Source organism: Triturus cristatus, chromosome 7 (assembly GCF_964204655.1).
Source record: "Triturus cristatus chromosome 7, aTriCri1.1, whole genome shotgun sequence".
Classification (NCBI taxonomy): Eukaryota; Metazoa; Chordata; class Amphibia; order Caudata; family Salamandridae; genus Triturus; species Triturus cristatus.
Genome location: NC_140590.1, coordinates 1687482424 through 1687503737, shown reverse-complemented (window position 1 = coordinate 1687503737; position 21314 = coordinate 1687482424). Strand labels below are relative to the sequence as shown.

The 21314-nt window shown below is 51.1% G+C and overlaps 1 protein-coding gene across 1 annotated transcript in view; it reads left to right on the top strand.

Annotated features, from left to right (window-relative positions):
* The first annotated feature begins 3837 nt into the window (after nucleotides 1–3837).
* The window catches only part of TPI1 (triosephosphate isomerase 1), a 29891-nt gene continuing 12414 nt past the window's right edge, over nucleotides 3838–21314 (top strand). The window contains exons 1-5 of the mRNA XM_085619845.1: nucleotides 3838–4159; nucleotides 13046–13169; nucleotides 14247–14331; nucleotides 14776–14908; nucleotides 14999–15084. Coding sequence (XP_085475971.1) covers nucleotides 4048–4159; nucleotides 13046–13169; nucleotides 14247–14331; nucleotides 14776–14908; nucleotides 14999–15084 — 540 coding nt within the window. The 5' untranslated portion in view covers nucleotides 3838–4047. The remainder of the gene's footprint in view (nucleotides 4160–13045; nucleotides 13170–14246; nucleotides 14332–14775; nucleotides 14909–14998; nucleotides 15085–21314) is intronic.

The window sequence follows — 21314 nt, the reverse complement described above, 5'->3', positions numbered from 1 at the left end:
CAGAATGCTGCCGCTAAACTGGTCTGCAATAAAACCAGATACAGTTCAGCATCCCACAGCATGAAGGAACTACAGTGGTTGGCGGTGCGCCAAAGAGCCAAATGTAAGCTCCTCTGCTACACACAGAGAACCTTACATAAGAAAGGCCCACACGTTCTGCAAGATAAAATGGAATTCCACGTCCCATCAGGCAACCTGAGATCGCGCCATCAGGGCCTTGCAAAGGTCTAACGTACTACCAAAGTCAGGATGGGCGATCGCTCCTTCTCTAAGTCAGCTGCGATTCTCTGGAATTACCTCTCTCTTGACTTACGCCTGACAGATGATTATCTGTGTTTTAGAAAGAAGCTAAAAACCTTCCTGTTCCCCATATACTAAACCAATTAGTCATTAATTTAGAATAACCTGTGCCTTTCCCTTACCGCATTGTATGCGGTCCAAGCGCCGTGATGTCCTCTGGGATGAATGTCGCACTTTACAAATACAAATACATGTATCAGGGAAGGGAGTTGAACCGAAAGCAAAGATTCTAGATCCATTCAATGTGCGCATAAACCCAGTGTCAAGGACCAGCTTCGCTCATTTCTCGGGCTGGTGAAGTACTTCTCAAATTTGTGAAGTTTTTGTGGGATAAAACAGCTGGTTTGCGTGGTCTCCTGAAGGAAAACTTTAAATATGTGTGGGACAAAGAATGTGAAGAGAATTTTGAATTAATCAAAAAAGAAATAGTGAGTGCTTGTCTCCTCAAAATCCTTGACATCAATGATTTATGCATCATTACCAACGATGCTAGTAATGTGGGGCATGGTGCAGTGCTTATGCAGAAAAGGAATGATGGAAGGAAGAAACCATTGCATTTGCATCTAGGATATTGCGGGGAGCAGAATCGACTTACTCCACGATAGAGAAGGAGTCATTGGCCATGTGGTGGGGTGTACAACATTTTAAAAACTTTTTGTGGGGGAAAGAATTTGTTTTAAGCACAAATCACAAGCCTTTGTTGGTCCTGTTCACCACAAAGGGTGGGGGTAAAGCGACCCCACGCATTGCCAAATGGAAATATAGGTTGCAAGAGTATCTTAACAAGTTGGAATATGCCCCGGGGCGAAGAATTATGTTGCTGACTGTCTTTCCAATTTCCAGATTGCCATTGGAAGGGATTGAGGAGGAACAGGAAAAGAGGGATGATCTTGAGACGGTGTGTGTGATGTGTTCAGTTAGTGATACCACGAAGGGGGCTCTGTCTGAGCAGGAGTGTTTGGAAGCTGTATTGAGTGACAAAACATTACAAAAAGTAATTAGGTTTGTGGTGAGTGGTTGGCCTATTATCAGGAATACTCCAGAGTCATTGATCCCTTCCGGGAGAATGGGGGAGGAGTTATCTATTGTGGGGAACATGGTGTGCAGGAGTGGGCAGTTGGTTGTTCCAGAATGCCTACATGGAAGAGTAGTGGATCTGGCCCATGAGGAGCATCTTGGGATTTGAGCCATAAAAAGAAGTGTAATGGAGGATTTCTGATGGCCTGGGGTTGACAAAGCGATCAACATTATGTAAGAGACTGTTGCATGTTTGTCCTTAGTGGCAAGTCACAGGTGACTTGTGCTTCTGTCAATCCTATTGTAGTTCAAAATACACCTTGGAGTAAAGTAGCGTTTGATGTTGCAGGGGGTTATGGGCAGTACACCTAAATATGCGTTGGTCATGATAGACTATATGCCAAAATGGCCGGAGGTGAAATTCATGGACAATATAAATTCTGAAGCTGTCATTAAATATTTCAAGGAGTTATTTTTTAGAGAGTGCTTTTCCGAGGAGTTAGTGACCGACAATGGGACCCTGCTGATATCCAGGGAAATGAAAGATTTTCTTGATAAATCAGGTATAAAGCACATCTTAACCTCTCTCTACCATCCTCGTAGTAATGGTCTTGTGGCGAGAATGAACTGTATCATCAAAGACCAGTTACAGCTTGCACTCATCAATGGTTTGCAATAGAAAGAGACAATTGAAATGTTGTGAGCAGTAAGAAATACCCCTCACATAAGTACAGGAATGTCCTCTTTCACCTTGTTGAGGGGCAGGGTTGCGGGGTCCAAGTTGAATAAAGAGTGGATGGATAGGAAAACCATTGATGCTGAAAGAATGGCAAGTTTGGCGGATGTGAGATCTGCTGTACAAACGAAAAACAGTTCCACTAATAAACGTCATAGGTCGTTGTCTGTTCAGGTTGGAGACTGGGTGAGAATTGAGAGACCTGGTTTTACTCGCAAGGGTTGGCCACGCTTTTCTGCACCTCACCGGGTTACGGAAGTGAAGGATCATGTGGTGGTGCTAGAAAACAGAAAAACATGGAACAAGTATTTCCTTTTGGTAGCTCATAAATCCAAAACCGAGTATGCTGGGAGGAAAATGGGAGTACATATTGATGTTACCCAGGTCAAGGAGAGTGCCATTAAGAGAGTCCCAGACAGAGTGAGGTTCTGTCCTGCAAATTTTAAGGATTACAAAATGTATTGACCTATTTGTCTCGTAGCACTGCACTAGTTTTAAAGAATTTCTATTATTCCTTTTATTTAGCCATAGTCTAGCTTATATAATTTTTTCTGTATTTGGTTGTTCATTTTTTATTTTTTGTTGTTTAGAAGGAAGGGGCGTGTGTAGGGATGGAATGTTGGGTGGTTCTGGTTCCCTGCGTTGGAACCTGGTGGATGGTTCAGGTTTGGAGGCTCGGCAGTTGTTGCCGGGACGCAGAGATGGACAGTAATAAACGTACCTTATGCTTGTTTCGGACTTCCTTTCATAGTGTAACTAACAAATGTTACATAGTAAACAACTTCATCAGGAAAGACTGATTTCCATATCGACCAGTCACTCTTTCTCGACCCAGGCCTCAGCTCACACTTCTGCCTGGTGAAGTACATCAAGCACAACATCAGGCGAGTTCAGTTACCTAAACCACTGTTCTCAGAGCTGCAGGCCCTCATCACACATGGGCTGGAGCTAACTAGTTATGCATGACCTTAGCATTTTAGTGCAGTGATGAGGATACCAGCACTAAAATACATTAGTCTAACCCATGATGCGTGGTACTTGGCAGGGCTGTATTTTAAAGTGTTTTCTTCTCACTTTCTTTAAATTTGTACTGCTAATGGAAATACCGGATTTAGATGCTTTTTCTATTTTTTTTTACCGACAGGGATATTAAAATACCGGTCATGGCGGTATAAAACCGGTCAGGTGGCAACCGTATTGGTATTTTAAGCGAACGCTCCACTAGAGCAAAACACATTATGCATACTACCATGCTTAAGTCTCATCTCACACAGAGGTCTGTCCTTAAGCAAAAAAAAAATACTACCTTGCTTAAAATTCGTCTCGTCTAACACAGGCGACTGGTGCTAAGTAAAGTAACCCCTGGAAAAGTGCCTAGAGAAACAGATGCCGGCCTTGCAACAGCACCATATGACGGCCATATTGAAATAGTAGCAGTGTATTTGTGTAAACGCTGAAACAGTGAGGACAACGAAACAGAAGCTGATTTGTTTCATAGTTTCATGTAGATATATAGGTAGCGTTTACAACTAATGAAAACAAACTACACTGCTAGTTATTCAGAGTATTTCGAAAAGAAAATGGTTGTATAATGTTTGGCTCCTTTTTTCCTAATATAGATTTGTACTTTACAAAAGATATTTAAGAAGTTCATAGTCTGCATTTTCTTCGTGTGTTTTAGTTATTAAAAGCCTTACGTTACCATTCCAAGATGGTTGTCGCATCTTTGTGTTTTGTAAACCACCTTTCTCACATCTGCTCCGCGCCCTCTTGTTGCCAAGATAAGAAATGACGCCGGCGCGACCCAAACTGACGGTAATGCGCATGCGTCGAGAAAACTACTGCGCCTGTCAAGGGGCGAGGGGGCGGAGTCGGGCAGGGGGCTCGGTCTCGGCGCATATATAAGGGAGGAGCAGGAAAGGGTGGTTCTGTCTGCTCCATTCCAGGGTCACCTTCAGATTCCGTTCAGCAGCCACACCACCTCGCTCACCACCATGGCACCCAGGAAGTTCTTTGTTGGGGGAAACTGGAAGATGAACGGAGACAAGAAGAGCCTGGGGGAGCTGATCCAGACACTCAACGGCGGGAAACTGCATGCAGACACAGGTGGGGGTTAATGGATGGCAGGCGAGGGCATTAACGACTGGGCATTATTGGAGGAGAAAAGGGGTATCAACAGGCTGGGTAGGTACTGGGAATAGTAGAAAATTGAGAGCGGTATATACATGTATATGGCAATAAAGGAGCGCGTCTGTCGAGTGGGCGTGGTCATCTTCTCTGCACAGGTGGGTAGTGAGCATGGAACCAGCGATAACCATAATGGGACATTGGTGGGCATTAATGCGGGATAAGGTGGAGAGGGCATGTACTAGCATCCTGAACGTTAGGAAAGATTCAAGGTACAGTCGGCATCTCTGCGCCTGCAAGGGGAGAGGGGCGTTCAGCACCACGAACAGCAGGAAAACCTGCCACACACGGGGAGGGGATTGTGTGCAAGGGGCGAGTGTAAAAGCACCGAGCGTATAGATGTATCCTGTGCTACAACTCTCAGGTACAAAATACCTGCACTTTAGTTTGAACGTTATAGTACCTGCACTACTTAGTAGTGCTGCGAAACATTTAATGTCAGAGTACCGTCCCCTTATCACTGATGCAATACACTTAATGTGAGCAAAGGCACTTCTGTATTCTCATTTAAACACTGAGTGTAACTTAAAACGGATACCGAACTGTAGAAGCGGGCTACTTAGTAATACGAGCCTGGAGAGATAATACACACGGGCCACTGTAGGGTGTAGTAACTTGAAGTAAGGTCGACATTAAAAGAGGATGACTGAATGCACTTATAGTGAGTTGACACCTTGAATAGTGGAAACCCAGAGCTCCGCTATTGGTTGCGGGATGGGCAAAGACTGGAGAAGGCTTACCACTGAAAACAGGAAATGCAACTATATTCCAAGGTAAATAGCTGCAACGAGTCGGCTTTAATGGACATCGCATCCCTTATGATAGGGGAATTAAGTACTGGGGACTTTCTCTTCCCTTTCATGAAGTGAGCACAGACAGTCCAGATTCAGCACAGGAGCAGCCAGTAAACAGACAAGCTGAGTGGAGTGTGGGGCTGTAGAGGGCAGTCTAGAAACCTAGGGTCCTTCCACGTGAATGGTGTTGCCTCGCAAATCTGTGGCTTTAATGTAGGGACAGCAGGTAGGTGTGTTTGGGGCGTTAATTTGAGGCACACCGGTCCTGATTTACTAAAGGCGGGGACGACGCCCACTCTTTCCAGGCTAATGGATGCCGCTGGGAGTTAGGGTCCTAAAGCTTATTTCTCGCTTTGTAGACCAGGTGGCGTTCAGCTTTAAATGCCAACAATGGGGTATAATTGAGGATGGTTAATGGCGTGTTGTATAATTATGGGGAAGGTTACCTCACATCGATTGCATTTATGTGGGGCCAGATCATCGGTTCCTTCGCAGTGTGTGGTGGGGGGGGGGGGGGGGGGGGGAGGGGTACCTCACTCACAATTTACTGCAAGTCTGTGACAGCGGACTATTTGGGCACTGGCTTTCTAGTACAAGGTCATTTTGAGAGGCAGCACAGTGCTTAAATTGTGTTTTTATTTTTTAAGTGCTGGACCAAAGTTCTACTCAAACCTACAGCCTTTGCTATAAAATGTCGACGTGCTGAATGCAAAGGGTCCGTAGTCTTGATTCCACCCAAGTCCTTTTATCCACCACACTCGCCCCTTCATCTCAAGTTTCTACATACCTTTATCCCTTTGAGATGCTTTCAGTCCCGTACCCCCCCCCCCCCTTGCTCTGGGTCAGTGTGAGGAAAAATAAGCGCGGGCCCTCGGCAACGACGTCTGGTGGGCCCCGCGGGCTCATATTGGGCACTGGGCGGCAGAGATTTCAGTAGCGGCTCCTGCAGCAACCCCCAGGGTCGGACATTTCTTCAGGTGCAGGTCACACAAGTCGGGTACATTCTTGTGGGTGATGTAGAACCAGTTCATAGGCTTGGTGCAACGGTTTCTTCTGTAAAGTGCTGCCTTGTGACTGTATCCACTTCGCAGCACTGGTGGTTTAGTTTGCAGCCAGTTTGGAACGTGACTTGGACTTTTCTCGCGACCTGGAAGCTTGAGCATCTGTGCTCCTATGTAAGATGGAGTAAGGCCTGTTAGGGGGAGGAGTAGCTGCTTCCCACCTATTGGGCAAATGAGGTGAAGCATAGAACGCTTAGAGGGTGTAACTTTGTTTCAGGTGGTTTATGCGTACAAAATAATCCAGACATCGCCTGTTGATTCTGTTACTCCATAGGTCCATGTCTCTTGTGCCTTTGGCTTGTCAAGTGGTTCAGTGCCCGCCCCCAAAGTAACAATGTACGGTCTCTGGGTTATGTCACCTTCCCCTTGACAACAGGGGAGCTAGGTTTCGGTACCTGAGACCACCACTACCCTACGTCTTGGACACTTCCCTTTTAGAAAGATGCCTCGTTCTCTGGTTAACGTGCAGTGATGACTGCAGCATTCAAGGTAGAATGGTTTAAAACCCCGCTAGAGCTTGAAAACACAATTGAATATCCCCCCCCCCCCCCTCTCAGAAATGGACTCTATCGTGTTTTTCTTTAGGCCTTCAGCAGTTTCATATAGCGCGAACTCTAACCGAAGGTTTTTGAGAGCTTTAAATGAGCACCAGTTACATTACAGGACGCATCCGTTTTCGGTAGGCACGGGAGATGAGGTGATTTGCTCAGAACCACGGGATGTTGAGCGACGCCGAGACTCCAACCCGGTTCCCCGCCTTCAAATACAGCTCTGGTCGTTACGCCACATCTCTCCCCAACTTTAATTTAGCGCGGCGGGATGGGTCGCGCGCCCTCCCATCCTCGCTGTATGAGTCACGTGCTGTGCTTCCTGTAACACACCATGGACTCTAACCGGAGACACCTCGCCACCTGATGCGGATTTGCGTCATTCTCAATTTGAAGCATTGGGGATTGTAGAAGTCTAATGGCCGACCCTCAAAGGAGTTCTATCCATAGGAAGGGAGACGTCAATGTTGCATATGGTTTAAGGTGATTTTGCGTAATCTCCTATTACCCCCCCCCCCCCCCCATGTCCCTGCAACGCGACTGACTGTGTTGAAGGGCGTAGGGAGGGGACAGTCACATTCCAAGGGCGGTAGGCAGCGGAGGGGCCCGCTCTGATGGACCTGGTATGTCAGCAGTGGGGATGCCTCCTGCCCTTGAACCCCTGCTGAATGTAGAGGCGAGGCCCTCCCTCCCCTGGGCCCTCTTCATTCGGTCTGTCCCCGCAGTGGAAGCTCCCGCCCCGGCTCCGCCTCTCATCCCCTCCTCGAGCTGTGCTCTGCTGCACGTACTCTGGGCCACGGTTTCATCATCGCTACCAGGCCTGCTCTTAAAGGGGCCGCCTCTGCATCAGAGGTCCCCGTGCCTGGAGCACGAGAGCTTACCTTGCCGTCGTGCTGAACGGGAGATGCAAAACTAGCACCGATCCCTTCTGCTTCCGTAGCTGCCAAGCGGACCCATGTAGTTGCATTCAGCCAGCGTCCCGTTACATTCTGGGACTTTAATTTTACTTTCAACATTGCAGCTATGATCGTAAACATCCCAGCATGCGCACTTTTCTTGACTGGAAATCCGGAAATGTAACTATAAACGCGCACAGTGCATTTCTACACCCGTTAACCCCTCGCCTTCTGGATTCGTCTAGAGAAACTACTCCGCTTTCTTCACCTACTACCCCTTATAAATACCCAACTATCGATTGCCACGTATGTTACAACGGGAGCCTGTGATAACCTGTCCACACCGGGCACGTTCAGCCAGGCATGCCTCTTTCGTATCTGCCCTGGGCGCTCTACTCTCTGCTTCCGGGGGGTGAAAGCAGAATTGCAGATTATGGACTACAGGTGTGTAGGTGGGGTGAGGACGTCACACATGCACGGAGCTGCTTAGTGGATGCACCCGCTGCCAGGGCTTTAAGTGGGCCGGGTCCTGAACCCGGTAACTTAAACGGGCATTGAGGGGTCCTATGTTAATATCAAACTTACTGGCAATAACACTGACATTTCGGCAATTAGTGTTAAAAACATTGAGTAATCCAGGTCATTGAATTGGTGTCTGGGTATAGTTCACATCTTTAACACTATTAGGCAAGATTAAGCTACTTCCGGGGTGTTGTAGTTTATTGCTCCTACAGTGTTATTTGAAATAGATCGCCTCTAGCTGCATATAACTGCCGCGGTTGCTCTGGAGTGAAGCAAGCAGAAGGCAGGGATTCCCACACTGCCGGTCAGTGGCTCAAAAATGTGTTTAGAATACATGGCCATCCAATTTTCAATATTGCCAACAAAATTATGTTCACTCGTTTATATTAAATAGCTGACCAAGTCAAATAGGCCTGTCTGGTTTTAGGTGTATGCTAGTTGTTATATTTCTCTGGATGCAATAACCAATCTCAGAGGCACCAACATACCGGTTGGGTGGTACAGTATGGGAATTACTTTGTTCATGTGACTGTCATGCCCTTATTTACACTTGCACCGCCCCTTTTAGAACCCACCCCATCACATTTTTCATTGCACTCAAAGCCTTGCCCACTGGCTAGTCTGGCACCCTGCTGGGCCTTGACTGGCAGCGAAAACAAAGGCTGCTGACCTGTAAAGCTGATGAGCTCTCCCTGCCTCCGTTGCCATGGAGACTAGCCCGGCTGCACTGTGGTGCAGAGTCTGGCGATGGTACCACTTCACGGTCTCTTGGACATCCGAACAAGTCTACAGGCATCAGTCTAAAGGGAACTGGTGGGGGAGGAGATGGCTGTCCCATTTTCGTGACTGGCCCTGTTTGAACCCCTCGAGGCAGTGGGGAGGGCTTCACCAGAGAAGCTGGTGCCCTTGTGTTGGTAGTGGCCGGTGGAGGAAGAGGGTGGGTGTTGCACGTGCAGAGCCTGGTCAGTTGACTCCTGAGCTTCCTTTGTGGATAGAGGCTGGCGGCAGTGGTGGGCGTGGCCTAGTCACCTTGGCTGGTTTGGACCTGATGGTCAGTCATTAGCTGTGTGAGGGGCAGGGCTGGTATGAGGGCCCGAGTGTACCTGGGGTATAGTTCCGCAGCTTGTCTCCACTTGTATGTATTAGATTTCATTTTTAGAGGCATCCGATGACAAAACATTACTTTAAGAGTCTGCTTACTGTCGCAGCAACTCGTGTATATCCAGTGGTGGATGTGGTACAGTGACGCTATGAACCGTCAATACTGTTTTCAATTATTGGCAGCTCAAGTAAAACGATTCCACCCGAACAAACCAACCAAACACAGCCTGAGTGGCCGACTCCATGAGCAGTCGGCATCAAGGGGCTTTAGACCCCTGTGCAGCATAAACTGCTTTGGTCTACTGCTCATTGTGCAGGTTGGCTGAGGCTGCTCTGGTTTGGTTGCGGAACGCCCAAATATCCCTGGGTGTGGGTGGCCTTGGCGAGGAGCAGGTCCGTGTTGTCTAGCCTAATGTGCACCAGGCATCTCCTTGCAGGCAGTGTGCAATTGCAATGAACTTGGGTGTCTTGGTCCGTGTCATGGACATGAGGCCAGTAGCAGTCAATCGAACTTTATTCGATGGCATAACATCCATAAAAGCCTTACACAGCGCAAAACGAACATAAAACAAGTGCATGCATAGAAATACAATAGAAAACGGAATAAAAATTATTAAAATTAACAGGGTTTAAAACCGACCTATGTACTCATAGCCAAGTTTTAGGGAGGCCTCGTTAGTTAATGGCTGTAATACTCTGAAAGCCGGTCTACTATGGTCAGTATGAAAGTGCATGTAATCAATACAATACTGCGGCATATCCATAATACAAGGACGAACGTGCAATGATTGGGGTATAATATAAGCGAATACCTTCGTTTGGGCAAATTGATTCACTGACTTCATGCGTTCCAAATTTAAAAGCCTTGCCACAGCTTTCCGTGGCACAATTGGCCGAAATTAAACTAGTACAAGAAGGGAGAGCAAAAACCTCCATAATGGGCCCCCTACGCGCTCCAATCCTACCCAGTCCAAGTGTGTAAATCCATCTAATCCCTCCTAGGCCCCATCAGTCACGGACCTTCCTCCAACTTGGGGTACGGGGTGAAGACTGACTAGCTGACCAAGCTTCTGAGCAGTGAGTAGGTGTGTGTGAAGGGTTCTCCATGTGCTCTTGCTAATGCAGCTTACATTTGGAAACACCGAGACATGCCCAGTGGGGTGGGTGTCGCACAAGCAGCAGTGAGGAAACCGCAGCTTGGATAAACGGCTCCATGGTTCAAAGCCCCGTCTTCTGTAGTTGCTTGTGGTGTTAGGTCTTGTGTAGGTTGTAGTCGGTGGGAGATCGGGCGAGGAGCAGATCATTGTGGGTCCCCTTAGCTCTCAGAGCAAAAACATCCCACCTCCAAACACATGCTTTGTGGAGAGTCAAACAAAAGGAATAACACAACTTTACTTACCTAAAGATTATCTCTATCTTGTCTTTATTTTTCAATTTATAAGCACTATTTAGAAAACAAGGACTTGAGTAGAATTCAACCAAAGAACAGTCTCACACCAACTAAAACGCATCACTCAAATACTATACGTACCGTTCATATCTTACACCTCATCCTATAGCATTAAAATTGCTGGGGGTCGTGTAACTAGTTTATGTGGAGGCGTCTTGTTCATGATCAGTTACCCAGACCAATTGCTCCACCAACTAAGAACCGCAATGTACCACCACCGACCGAATCGTAATGGCTGTCCATCCTTTCCATGGCTGGTTGAGGGTCCCGGTGTCCCCTTACCTCTGCCAAGCCCATCAGAGGCACATAACAGGGGTAGCGTTGCTACGGGAGACCTAATTGGCGTAACATTTCTGCTATCCGGATATGTGCCATCACAGCCTTTTCCACTATATGATGTGGAAGGAGGGGTGAAACCAGCAGGGAGTGATTGGCGCTTGCACAGTGGTACTGTAATTCAAGGTCTGGGGCAGCCATGCCCCATCTTGTATGGAAAGTGAGTCTCCATGTAAAGCTGCCCAGAGAAATGGGATGCCAAGTGCCTTAAAATAACTCTGTGGCAGCGGAACGTTGGAGACATGGCCCAATCGTCCTTCAGGTCTTCATGCGCGTTTGGAAGTCTAACCTTTCAGTGGCTCATGCGACTGCCGTACAGATCTGGACGGGGAGGCTGCATGTTTTGAGCCCATAGTATGTAAACTTGTGCAGAGGCCATGGTGACCACCGCTCTACATCAGTTTCCACCCCTATGGTTGTGAGCACAATGCATTCTGGGTTGTGTGGTGTTGGGTGCGTCCATTGACCCGATACACAAATGCAAGTATTGAGGCAACTCCTTCCCTCCCCGTCTGAGCACGTACCATGTGGGCACTTTGGGGGACGGGATTAATGTTCATTGTGTGCCGGTCTCTACCGTGTAACCTGCTGAAAACTGAATTGGTGAGTATGTAAAACTATACATATCTAAACCAGTACGCATTTCATTGGACTTTTGTAATGGCATTTAAATGGGATGTGAACTAGACGAATGAGTGCTCCCCTCCGAGTTGGGCGTCTTCAATGTATTGCCCACCCCTTGTAGCCTGACCAATTTTATAGTAGTGGAGGGGAGGGGGGGGGGTAGACAAGTTAGTATGACCTTTGCTTAAAGGTCAGTGATATAAACGTCAATCCTTGCATCTGAGGCTGCAACATTGATGCAATTACAAAGATGTGTAACCCGAGGGATAGTACTGCTGTCTTGCCCGCACACCTACAGCTTGATTGTCTAGTTTCCTTCATGGACCCAGGGTGCCCCGCGCTTCTCGTCTGTCTGTCCTGGGCCTCTTCCTGCCCCCTTTAGTTCCCCTTGACCCCTCTCTGCCCTATGACATTTCTCGGCCCGGACTCTGGTTTCCTGTGACCTTCTCCGCCCGTGGCCCAGTTTGCCCTCCGTGACCTTTAAATGCTGCGCGGTTGGGTTACACCGTCTCCCGGACTCCCATAGACTGAGCTGTTCCTACTGTAGGAGCGGAGACCTCTGCATTGCGGGCGGCGGCTGGAGCGCGGCAGGGGACAAAAATAGCCGCCTCGATGCTGAAGGTCGGGCAGCTGCGCAGCCCCGGAATAGTCCCGCGCCTGCCCCTGAGGGGTTTCTTGTGTAGGGCTCACGCAAGAGCTTCCGGTCCGGAGGGTCGGGTAACATGGCCGCCCTCCTCGGGGGCATTTTAAGGATGTTGGGGGCTGTGGGCCAGGTAAAATGGCGACCCCCCCCCTGGTCCCTGAGCTTGATCTCGTACCTGGTGGGGGTTGGATTGCACTTTAGACACATCTTTGGCTGCTGTGTGTTCTGCCTTGTTGCCCTCGAGTGTCTCCTATTCCTGCGTCATGTTGCCACAAGTCTTTCTAAAGGAAGTGTTTGCCATTTTCTTTTGTGGCATAATCTATCGATTCATGTTAGAAGGAAAGTAATTGTTTCATTTTTTTTTGTATACTCCAATATTTGGATATTTTTTCCCATCACCCTGGACCGATTTCAGACTAACTTTTCGGTCTCTGTTGCCAATTTGGCCACCAGGAAAGAAATTGCAGTGAGGTGTTGAAAGTGGCTGAGGGCTTGATGTAGTGGGTGTTCTTCATATGGAAAGTTTGGAGGTGTCATACATCCCCCCCCCCCCCCTCCCCGTTCTTAGAACTCTTGTTTCATCTGAAACACACGGGCAACTAAGTGCTGGTCACTTCTGTGAGCTGGCCCTGCTTGTGAGGGCACAGGGCCTTCCTTTGTAGATCTTGTGAGCAGGAGCCTAGCGGGATGTGTTCTGCAGGCCCTTGCACCTCAGATCTAACTATCCTGCCTACTGATTGCATTGGTCCATTGGTAACCATGGCTCTCACCTGGAGGTGATTACTGTTTAAGTGTTCCTCCTCTTCCTGACGCATGTTCTTTCTCCGCAGAGGTGGTTTGTGGTGTGCCTTCCATCTACATTGACTTCGCCCGCCAGAAGCTTGATGCCAAGATTGGGGTTGCCGCCCAGAACTGCTACAAAGTGGCAAAGGGAGCCTTCACTGGGGAGATCAGGTGAGAACCCCCCGCGTGGCTGAACTACTCATTACCTTCTGCATCCTTCGCAGTTTTGCAATCTTTGATGGTTTAACATTCTCCACCTGCCAGCAGTTCGTTCTCTGCTTTAGTGCCGTCTATCTTCACCCCAGCCCCACCATGAAAAGTAATTTGCGTTTGTGCTGAATTAGGACTGTTTTTGTTCCAAATAGAACTAATGAAGCTCGGTAGACATTTTGAAACTAGAATCTTGACACTAGCTCATCTCAAAATGGCTGCATGCTGGAGTCCATACCAAGGCAGTGCCCATTGGTGCAGCAGTGCATGGTGTCTCCCAGTGTTGCTCTATGCTGGAGTCCATAGCAAGGCAGTGCCCATTGGTGCAGCAATACATGGTGTGTCTTCCAGTGTTGCTCTATGCTGGAGTCCATAGCAAGGCAGTGCCCATTGGTGCAGCAGTGCATGGTGTCTCCCAGTGTTGCTCTATGCTGGAGTCCATACCAAGGCAGTGCCCATTGGTGCAGCAGTACATGGTGTCTCCCAGTGTTGCTCTATGCTGGAGTCCATAGCAAGGCAGTGCCCATTGGTGCAGCAGTGCATGGTGTCTCCCAGTGTTGCTCTATTCTGGAGTCCATACCAAGGCAGTGCCCATTGGTGCAGCAGTACATGGTGGGTCTTCCAGTGTTGCTCCCTGTGGGGGAGCTGTGTGGTTGGTAGTCTGCTGTGCACTGATACCACAGCATTCTGTGTGTAGGCCACTCCAGGACTTTACCCCAAAGGTGTAGTCTGAGGAGGCCCTCCGTTGTCTGATTTTTGGTGAACACGGAGCATCGTTCCTACAGGCCTGCACCCCATTGGTGGATCAGTGCTGAGGAAGCTCATTGAATCGCCCTTATGGCAAACGTCTGTGTGGTCCTTCTGGGGCTAGTTCCATTGGAGGAGCTCGCTTGGGCAGGATGGTCACTGCCAGCCTCATTGGCAGAGCTGTTCAATTGGAAAAGCACCTGAGACTTTATCCCATAGCACTTTTTTTGTTTATTTTTCTAGTCTCTTGGTTTTCTTTAATGACTTGCTTTATTACCTTCCCCCCCTCAGCCCGGCGATGATTAAGGACACTGGTGCACACTGGGTGATCTTGGGCCACTCTGAGAGGAGACATGTCTTCGGAGAGTCCGATGAAGTAAGAATCCCTCTATCTTGCATGAAGGTTCTAATCTGGGAGGGGGAGACGCCGTGAAAATGCCATAATGAGAAGTGGGGTGGGGGCAGATGTGCCGCCTTCCTTGGTTGGAAGGTATTTCTGAGCTGCCTTCCAGTCATGGAGGATGCAAAGCCTCATGTGAACGCTGCAGTACAGGGGGATCTTGAGGTGTGGGGGGGGGGGGGGGTGGTTGGTGCTCAGCCACTTGCCATCTTCACATTAGGAGTGAAGTCGGTTTGGGTGTGAAGAGGTGACATTCGCGCTCTTCAAAGGGAGGTCCCCTCTGCATTTTTAGGCCACTGGAGCCCTGCCCTTTTAACTTATGAGTCTGGTTTGAATGTAGTGTCTTCAGTCTGCAAAGTCGTTCCCCTGACGTAACTACCAGATGACATCACACCCGAACTCCCTTTTTTCTTCCCACAGCTCATAGGGCAGAAAGTTGCCCACGCCCTCTCCGAAGGCCTGAGTGTCATTGCATGCATCGGGGAGAAGCTTGATGAGCGAGAAGCCGGAATCACAGAGAAGGTGGTGTTTGAGCAGACTAAGTTCATCGCAGGTAAGCTCGTGTCCAGACTGGGCATGTGGCGGTGGGAGGCTGCAGTGAGGTTAAAGACTCCCTCTCGTTAAATCTTTCCTCTGCCCACAGATAACGTGAAGGACTGGAGCAAAGTGGTGCTGGCCTACGAGCCCGTCTGGGCCATTGGAACTGGTAAAACTGCAACCCCACAGCAGGTACTGTAAGCATGTCCTGGATAGGTGCATTCCCCAAAGCAGGTCCTGGATAGGCACACTCCCCACAGCAGGTTCTGTAAGCATGTCCTGGATAGGTGCATTCCCCCCCCCCCCCAAGAAGGTACTGTAAGCATGTCCTGGATAGGTGCACTCCCCACAGCAGGTCCTGGATAGGCACACTCCCTACAGCAGGTACTGTAAGCAGGTCCTAGATAGGCACTCACCACAGCAGGTACTGCAAGGTCCTAGATAGGCACTCGCCACAGCAGGTACTGTAAGCCTGTCCTGGATAGGCACACTCCCCACAGCAGGTACTGGATAGGCACACACCCCCACAGCAGGTACTGTAAGCATGTCCTGGATAGGTACACTCCCCACAGCAGGTCCTGGATAGGCACACACACCACAGCAGGTACTGCTATGCATGTCCTGGATAGGCGCACTCCCCACAGCATGTCCTGGATAGGCGCACTCCCCACAGCAGGTACTGTAAGCCTGTCCTGGATAGGCACACTCAGCACAGCAGGTACTGAAAGCCTGTCCTGGATAGGTGCACTCCCCGCAGCAGGTACTGTAAGCCTGTCCTGGATAGGCGCATGCCCCACAGCAGGTCCTGGATAGGCAAGCTCCCCACAGCAGGTACTGTAAGCATGGCTTGGATAGGCGCACTCCCCACAGCAGGTACTGTAAGCATGTCCTGGATAGGTACACTCCCCACAGCAGGTCCTGGATAGGCACACACACCACAGCAGGTACTGCTATGCATGTCCTGGATAGGCGCACTCCCCACAGCATGTCCTGGATAGGCGCACTCCCCACAGCAGGTACTGTAAGCCTGTCCTGGATAGGCACACTCAGCACAGCAGGTACTGAAAGCCTGTCCTGGATAGGCGCATGCCCCACAGCAGGTCCTGGATAGGCAAGCTCCCCACAGCAGGTACTGTAAGCATGGCTTGGATAGGCGCACTCCCCACAGCAGGTACTGTAAGCATGTCCTGGATAGGCACACTCCCCACTGCGGGTACTGTAAGCATGTCCTGGATAGGCACACTCCCCACTGCGGGTACTGTAAGCATGTCCTGGATAGGCACACTCCCCACAGCAGGTACTGTAAGCCTGTCCTGGATAGGCACACTCCCCACAGCAGGTACTGGATAGGCACACACCCCACAGCAGGTACTGTAAGCATGTCCTGGATAGGTGCATTCCCCAAAGCAGGTCCTGGATAGGCACACTCCCCACAGCAGGTTCTGTAAGCATGTCCTGGATAGGTGCATTCCCCCCCCCCCCCCCCCCCCCCCCCCCCAAGAAGGTACTGTAAGCATGTCCTGGATAGGTGCACTCCCCACAGCAGGTCCTGGATAGGCACACTCCCTACAGCAGGTACTGTAAGCAGGTCCTAGATAGGCACTCACCACAGCAGGTACTGCAAGGTCCTAGATAGGCACTCGCCACAGCAGGTACTGTAAGCCTGTCCTGGATAGGCACACTCCCCACAGCAGGTACTGGATAGGCACACACCCCCACAGCAGGTACTGTAAGCATGTCCTGGATAGGTACACTCCCCACAGCAGGTCCTGGATAGGCACACACACCACAGCAGGTACTGCTATGCATGTCCTGGATAGGCGCACTCCCCACAGCATGTCCTGGATAGGCGCACTCCCCACAGCAGGTACTGTAAGCCTGTCCTGGATAGGCACACTCAGCACAGCAGGTACTGCTATGCATGTCCTGGATAGGCGCACTCCCCACAGCATGTCCTGGATAGGCGCACTCCCCACAGCAGGTACTGTAAGCCTGTCCTGGATAGGCACACTCAGCACAGCAGGTACTGTAAGCCTGTCCTGGATAGGCGCACTCCCCGCAGCAGGTACTGTAAGCCTGTCCTGGATAGGCGCATGCCCCACAGCAGGTCCTGGATAGGCAAACTCCCCACAGCAGGTACTGTAAGCATGGCTTGGATAGGCGCACTCCCCACAGCAGGTACTGTAAGCATGTCCTGGATAGGTACACTCCCCACAGCAGGTCCTGGATAGGCACACACACCACAGCAGGTACTGCTATGCATGTCCTGGATAGGCGCACTCCCCACAGCATGTCCTGGATAGGCGCACTCCCCGTAGCAGGTACTGTAAGCCTGTCCTGGATAGGCGCATGCCCCACAGCAGGTCCTGGATAGGCAAACTCCCCACAGCAGGTACTGTAAGCATGGCTTGGATAGGCGCACTCCCCACAGCAGGTACTGTAAGCATGTCCTGGATAGGCACACTCCCCACTGCGGGTACTGTAAGCATGTCCTGGATAGGCACACTATCCACAGCAGGTACTGTAAGCATGTCCTGGATAGGCACACTCTCCACTGCAGGTACTGTAAGCATGTCCTGGATAGGCACACTCCCCACTGCGGGTACTGTAAGCATGTCCTGGATAGGCACACTCCCCACTGCGGGTACTGGATAGGCACACACCCCACAGCAGGTACTGTAAGCATGGCTTGGATAGGCGCACTCCCCACAGCAGGTACTGTAAGCATGTCCTGGATAGGCACACTCCCCACAGCAGGTACTGTAAGCATGTCCTGGATAGGCACACTCACCACAGCAGGTACTGCAAGGTCCTAGATAGGCACTCGCCACAGCAGGTACTGTAAGCCTGTCCTGGATAGGCGCACTCCCCACAGCAGGTACTGTAAGCATGGCCTGGATAGGCACATTCCCCACTGCGGGTACTGTAAGCATGTCCTGGATAGGCACACTCCCCACAGCAGGTACTGCAAGGTCCTAGATAGGCAATCACCACAGCAGGTACTGCAAGGTCCTAGATAGGCACTCGCCACAGCAGGTACTGTAAGCCTGTCCTGGATAGGCGCACTCCCAACAGCAGGTACTGTAAGCATGGCCTGGATAGGCGCACTACCCACAGCAGGTACTGTAAGCATGGCCTGGATAGGCGCACTCCCCACAGCAGGTACTGTAAGCATGTCCTGGATAGGTGCACTCCCCACAGCAGGTTTTGGTAGCCTAGGAAGGCTTCATGGGCAGATGTATGCAAGAGTCTTCGTTCTTTTTCTGTCAGTCTGAAAAGCACGTGACCTGTGGGCTGCCCCACTCTTGTGTGCCATTCTAGCCTTGCTGCCCACAAACGTGTTTCAAGGGATTCCTTGCAGGAATCTATTGTCACCAGTTTAACTGCACCAGCTCATTGGTTATGGTAGACTAGTCTGCATTGAGTTGTGTAAAGGGAGCCCAAATGAGAATACTAAATGGCCCCAAGGGTTAGATTTTGCCTTGGCAGCAAGGTTTGGGCTCTACGCAGGATTGAGATGGGGTTAGGGAAGCAGTGCACCTCTGTGGCTTCCTTCAGTCTTTTCCCCTGGTTTCTGTGACCAGACACTTTGCTCTTATCCAAATGCTGGTGTCTATCTCTGCAGCTTGTCCTTGAATTTCTCCTTTCCAGTTTGGGGATCTGGCCTACAACAGGTATTCCTTGCAGTGGTGGTCTAGTCGTGCAGCCTGTGGTTTGGATCCAACTTCTAGCCTGCAGTGAAAGATCAGCACTGCAGCCTGTGACCTGTTGTAGTCTGCAAACCACCACGAGCAAACAGCACATGTTTATCAAGCTGACTGGCTAAGCCACTCCAGTTTATGCACCCAGGATGTGGAACATCCTGTAGCCATCAGGACCGCCCCAACCCTGCTCCAGTTTAGGAAAGAGCTGAACACATTTAATTGAAGAACCGTGCACCACAATAGTAACAGTTCTAATGAATTCCTAGGATTTGTATATCGCATGGCTACTAACAGGCCTCCCAGCGCTGGTAAACCTCCGTGTTGGTGCTAGTTGCTGCTGAGTGCTGGAATAGATGGCTTTGAGTTGCTTCCTGAAGTTCACTTTGGAGCGGTTTACCCTCATGTGGACAGAAGCCCATGCCATAGTTTGAAGGCTTGAAATGTGAAGGGACTGCTTACTCTTCCCGACGGCCCCCAGCGCCTAGAGACCCTTGTGGGTGATTGTTCGCGCTTTACAAATGTGGGTTATTAATGCTTTCTATCTGAAAGAAACACGTTAGATTCCTCACCTTAGAATATCCCCAGGCTTCAGACTGGATCCGGAAGATTTTTCGTCAGCAATACCCCTTGCGCGTCGCTAGGCGTCGTCTGCGGCTCCCCGTCCGTCGGCGTCGTGCGCCGGAATGACGTCGTCTGAGTACTTAGACTCCGCCCTCGCGCGCTACGTCAGTTCTTCTTTTTTCCGCGCCAGTAAGCGCAGATCCGAGAGAGCTACCCCTTTTAGTCTTTTTGACTAAGTTTTTTTGATCTTGTCTCGGTGCCGGTAGGATGCCTGGTTTTGAAGCCTGTGCTGACTGCAACTGCTTGATGTCGGTTACGGATAATCACCGCCGGTGCCTTTACTGTTTGGGCCTCGACCACGACGCGGAGTAGTGTTCGGACTGCAAGGCCCTGACCTCGAAGGCTAGACGGGAGCGGTCCCGTAAGCTTCTCGAGCTTCGCCACTCGGCTCCACGCCCCTCTCGATCCCGGTCCAGGAGGAGGTCCAAGGATCGGTCGCGGAGCCGCAGCCGACGTCTATTGTCTGGCTCCAAGTCTTCGGTTAAGTCGAAGCACTCCAAGAAGTCCAAGAGGCGACACCACTCTTCGGACTCCCCTCGCCGGTCGCGCGACTCGGCCGAGGGTCAGGGTGGTTCCACCCCCGCGGCTCCAGCGGAGCCGCAGGCGCCACGCAAGTCCCCATACCCGCCGGTCCCTGGGACTGACGCGATGCCAGCGGAAGTCAGTGCCTTCCTCTCGGCCATGAGGAACCTGGCTCTGCCGTTGACGCCCGCTGGCGCGCCTTCGGGCCCCGCGGACCCGACTGGGCAACCTTGCATGCCGGCGGCGCCGGCTCCAGCCTCGATGCCGCAAGTGCCTGAGGGACCAGTCCCCGCCGGTCGACCTCGTTGCTCCTCCACCGGCGTCGACACCGGTTCCACTTCCGACGCCGGCTCCGCTCGGCGTCGTGCCCCAGTTCAGCCCCGCGCCGTTACGGCGTCGATGGACGCCGCATTCGGCGCCGCTGGAGACACATTAGGTCTATCGTCCGGCTCCGATCATTCCACCTGTTTACCAGGAATCGGATGACGGGGGCGAATGGGAGGGGTCCGAGGATCCTATGGCCGTTCAGGCTCAGCTGTCACAGGACTGGGCAGATGAACTGGGGGAGGCCAGTGGTCTGGATACCTCTCCAGACACTGGATTCATCTCTCCTCCGACTGTGGCTTCGGAGGAGGGTGCTGCTTTCCCTGTGGTGCTGCGCACGGCGGCCGCAGCCCTTGGGCTCGAGCTACCTGCCGTGGCTGTAAATGTATATGTATGTCTTGTAAAGCGCACTGCTGCCCTGAGGCGTCCTGGCGCTGTAGACCGCTGGGGAACCCGTCCTGGCTATCCCTGTGAGATGGTCCCTCCAGGGTATCTCCAAGGTGAAACCAGGCATCCCCGGCGAATGTGGGGGGCCGTTGTGGAGATGAGGCAAGCTAATGCCCAGAGTTGCCGAGTGTGTTCCTGGTTAGAGTAGGTACCGAGGCGAGAATTATTGAGTCCGTTTTGACCCTGGTCCACGACCCTGCCGTGTCGGGAATTGAACCCTGGTCCCTGGCCAATTCTCTGCTTACGGATCTGCCGCCTCAGTCTGCAGCAAGCTCCACTGAGCCTCTGCTGCAATTCAATGAGGCCCTCATTGACGTTCTGCAGGGCACCTGGTCCAAGCCCTCCACAGTCCCTCCTGTGGACAGGAACGTCGCCAGGCGCCACCGCCCTGCTCCGGGCGACCCCAGTTTTCTGTCCCAACACCCTACCCCCGAGAGCCTGGTTATCCAGGCTTCTACCTCCCAATCCTCCTTCCCGACCGCTCCGCCGGACCGGGATTCCAAGAGACTGGAACAGTTTGGCAAAAAGCTGTTCTCCCTTAGTTTGGGCCTGCGGTCCTTGAACACCGCCTGTCTTTTGGACCATTATTCCCACTCTCTGTGGGATACGGTGGAGGACGTGCTGCCCCTGTGTCCGGAGGAGGTCCAGACACGACTTACCCAGGCTCTGGCCGATGGGAGTGATGCAGCACGACATGCTATCAGATGTGGGCTTGACACTACGGACTCGCTGGGTAGGGCGATTTCTACCACGGTGGCGCTTAGACGTCATGCCTGGCTGCGGTCCACGTCCTTTTCGGGTGAT